General features: G+C 38.2%; 1 protein-coding gene across 1 annotated transcript; it reads left to right on the forward strand.

Annotated features, from left to right (window-relative positions):
• Positions 1-2632: 2632 nt before the first annotated feature.
• Positions 2633-3247, forward strand: LOC147454255 (uncharacterized). Its single transcript, XM_086517021.1, has one exon. It carries the CDS (start codon positions 2633-2635, stop codon positions 3245-3247), a length of 615 nt encoding a protein of 204 aa, XP_086373147.1.
• The last annotated feature ends 834 nt before the right edge of the window (positions 3248-4081 follow it).

Here is a 4081-nt window from a genome sequence, read left to right on the forward strand (position 1 = left end):
CAAGCACCTCAAGCACCTTAGTTAGCAAGCACAACAAGCACCTCAAGCATCTTAGTCAGCAAGCACGACAAGCACCTCGAGCTTGGGCCGGGTTCCCACCTCAAGCACAACCCTAGCTTGCCTAAGGTCAAAGGAGTTTCAACACTAACCTTTAGAGGTATTTACTAAAGCTAACCCTAAGGTTTTTAAGCTCCATTATCTAGCATTGATCTTTGACAAACCATCTCTCCTTTGGACCTTTTAACCTTGGCACCATGTTGAGCTAGATCCATAAACACATGTCTATATTCTAACCCTTGTTCCCGTTTATTCTCCCACATTAAATGATCAATTTAATATGAAAAAATCATTTGGGTTGGTTAGATATTAGATTTTATGACACTACGTAAGGGACAAAAAATATTCATGGTCAAACTAAATAAAGCCGAAGATTTAGAGGCCAACCAAATTCTGGAGTGGCTTAATAAATTTTCAGATGTGTTTCCAGAGGAACTCTCAAATTTACCTTTTGCAAGGGACATATATCATGAGATAGAAACATTTCCAGGTAGTGAGTCTATTTCCAAGAGACCTTACAAGATGTCCCTTCTCGAAGCCATATAACTCAAAGAACAGTTTCAACAGCTAATCGAGCAGGGCTTCATCCGACCAAGTATTTCTCCATGGGGAGCACCTGTTTTGTTTCATAAAAGGAAGGATGGACCTTTATACCTCTGCATAGATTACCGAGGCCTTAATTAGGTATCCGTAAAGAACAAGTACCCTTTCTCTCACATAGACAAACTTCTGTATAGATTACACGGGACATAAATGTTCACAACAAATGATCTCATATCAAGATATCATCAAATCCGGATCAAAGAAGCGGACATATACAAGAGCACATTCAACACTTGATATGGGCACTATGAGTTCATAATCATGCCCTTTGGCCTTACAAATGCGCCGACAACTTTTAATCGGCTCCAATACCTGGATGATTTTGTTCTAGTATTCTTTGATGATATATTGGTATATTCTAGAGATGTTAAGGAGCATGAGGAACATGTATGCAAGGTCTTGAGTATTCTTCGACAACATCAACTATATGCCAAGATGCGCAAATGTGTCTTTTGTACTCCTAAAGTCAGCTATCTGGGATTTATCATATCTTCTAAGGGGATCTCAATGGATCCTGCAAAGGTTAAGGACATAATAGAATGGCCACAACCCAAAACGATCAATGAAATTCGAGGGTGTCTAGGTATTACAAGATGGTATAGAATATTCGTCAAAGATTATGCACTCATTGTTGCACCCTTGACTCAATTACTCAAGAAATCCTCCAAGCTTACATGGGAGAGAGAACAAGAAGATTGTTTTCAACAACTGAAACAATATCTCACCTCCGCTCCCATGCTCAAGCTACCCAATTTTACTCAAGATTTTGAGGTGGTAACATATGCAAGTGGACTCGCTATAGGAGGAGTCTTAACACATGAAGGTTGTCCAGTTGTCTACACTTCCAAAAAATTAAGGCTTCATGAGTTGAACTATCCAACTCATGACCTGGAATTATTAGTTGTTATTCATGCCCTCAAGCTATGGAGAGAGTATCTATTGGGACGCCAATTTCAGCTAATCACTGATCACCAGACTCTAAAATGGATCTTTTCCCAACCAACTCTTAGCATGAGACAAAGACGTTGGATAGAAATTCTTCAGGAATATGATTTTCAAATAAAATACAGACCCGTCAAGGAAAATGTGGTTGCCGATGCCCTTAGCAGAAAAGCCTTCCTTGGATCCATCTCCATGGCCAACAATCCAATATTGGATAAGGTGAGGGAATGCTCACAGAAAGATGAAGCCTATCTTCAAATCATTCAAATCCTCAGCCAGGAAGATGCAAAAAAAAAAAAAAAAATCCCTACTTAAGGACCATTCTATGAAGGATGGCCTTCTTTACTACAAACATCAACTTTACATTCCTAAGGATACCTCCCTAAAGCAGCTAATTCTTCATGAAGGTCATGATATCCCAGTAGTAGCAGGACACCTCGGATATGCAAAACTTCTTAATACCTTGAAGAAAAATATTTCGGAATGACAGGGATATACTACGATACACAAAAAATTCCTCTCTTGTTAGAGAAACAAGGTTGAATGTGTGATGATGCCAAGAAAGCTGCAACCCTTAGACATACCTGAAATGAAGTGGGAATTCATTAGCATGGATTTTTTCACGAGTCTTCCCACGGTTCAGGGAGGGTATGACTCCCTAATGGTAGTCGTGGATATGCTCACTAAAGCATCTCACCAAATACCAGTAAAAACCACTTACACCGCATTCGATATAAGCCGGATCTTTGTTAAAGAGATCTTTAGACTACATGGGCTTCCAAAGAGAATTATCAGTCACAGGGATGAAAAGTTTACATCCAAGTTTTGGAAGGCTCTATTTGAAGCTTTAGGAACACAACTATGCTTTAACTCAGCATCACATCCTCAGACGAACGGACAGATAGAACGGGTAAACCAAGTAATTGAAGAGATCCTTCAAGCTTATTGCAGTAGAGAACCCCACAAGTGAATTCAATTTCTTCCCTCGGTAGAATTTGCCTATAACTCCTCTTTCCATAAAAGCATTGGGATGTCACCTTTCAAAGCTCTATATGGGCATGAATGCATATCACCATTGAATTTTTTTGAGCCTACTATCAGGGTAGAGGCCTCAAAGAAAATGCTGGATGAAATGGAAGCCCAGATCAAAGCCATACAACAAGATATTCAGGCGGCTAAGGATCGTCAAAAGAATTATGCGGACCAAAAACAATCCGATCGAATCTTCAAGCAAGGAGACAAGGTCTTTCTTCGAGTGCGTCCGAAAAGAAGCAACCTATCCCTGCGAAAATTCAAAAAGCTTAGTCCCAAATATTGCGATCCTTATGAAATAATCAAGGTCCTCAGTGATCAAGCCTACAAATTGAAGCTGCCTAAACATATCAAAGTTCATGATGTATTTCACATTAGCCTACTAAAACCCTACATCCCAAATCCCAATCATGCATTGGAGGATGAACAGATTGTAATGCAACAACAAGGAGTGCTTGAACTTCAGCTAGATTGTATCCTTGAAACTAGGAAAAGAACTCTTACAAATAGAGTAATCAGGGAACGTCTGGTAAAGTGGAAATATTATCCTACTGAAGATGCCACTTGGGAAGATGAAACCTCTTTTCTCAAAGACTTCCCCAATTTCGGTTGAGATGAGGGCATCTCAAATTCTTAAGTTGGGGTGATTGTAAGGTTTCCACCTTTTTAGCTGTAGGGAAATGAACTCAAAGCTTTAGGAGAAATCATTGGACATACAAACAGGTAAAACATTATCTTGAAAGCAGTTAAAATTGGTATTTTTAAAATATTAGGCACAACAAACCTATAGCTAGGAACTCTCACAACTGAATTCAGATAAAAACTGACACCGTTATCCTTTCTGAAAGATTCACTGCCACTTTAAATTGTAAAAATAATTGGATGGTTTTTAGTAATAATTAAAGCTCGGGACTTTCATTATAACCCTTAGATATTTTCCCAGATATTTATCAAAATAGCAGAAAATAGCATAGAAAATTAGCAGGCTTGATTTTCAGAGTAGGCAGGTACTAGGAGAGAGTATCTGGACCTGCTAGAGATTGTTTTAGCAGCAGGGGGTGCCTTCTTGAGGATGGGGGCTTCTTGAGCTGCAAACAATTTCCAGATTCAGCCTGCAAGAGCTTGAGTGCCAAAAAAAGCTATGGATAGAACCCTAGGCTTCTCATTTTCACTCAAACTCTGACTCTTGGTCAAAAATCTCTCGTGCAAGAGAGATATTGCACAAAAATCACTAAGAGAGAAAAATTTAAGTGATTAAGCGAGGTAATTATGCTAATCTCAATTAGTTAGCAATTTATATCTATTTTTTTAAAAATTAATCTATTAATTAAAGAAGATTAGATTAATCTCTACTATTAAACACTCTATGATACATTATTTATCTACTAAATTACTTAATCTTAACAAATATTAATAATCTATTTAATTACTAACCCTAATTAAGATT

This window comes from Adiantum capillus-veneris, chromosome 7 (genome assembly GCF_014529385.1).
Source record: "Adiantum capillus-veneris isolate H3 chromosome 7, ASM1452938v2, whole genome shotgun sequence".
NCBI classification, from domain to species: Eukaryota; Viridiplantae; Streptophyta; class Polypodiopsida; order Polypodiales; family Pteridaceae; genus Adiantum; species Adiantum capillus-veneris.

Excerpts from the sequence above, each read along its gene's own strand:
- LOC147454255 (XM_086517021.1), top strand. The coding sequence starts at position 2,633 with ATGTCACCTTTCAAAGCTCTATATGGGCATGAATGCATATCACCATTG.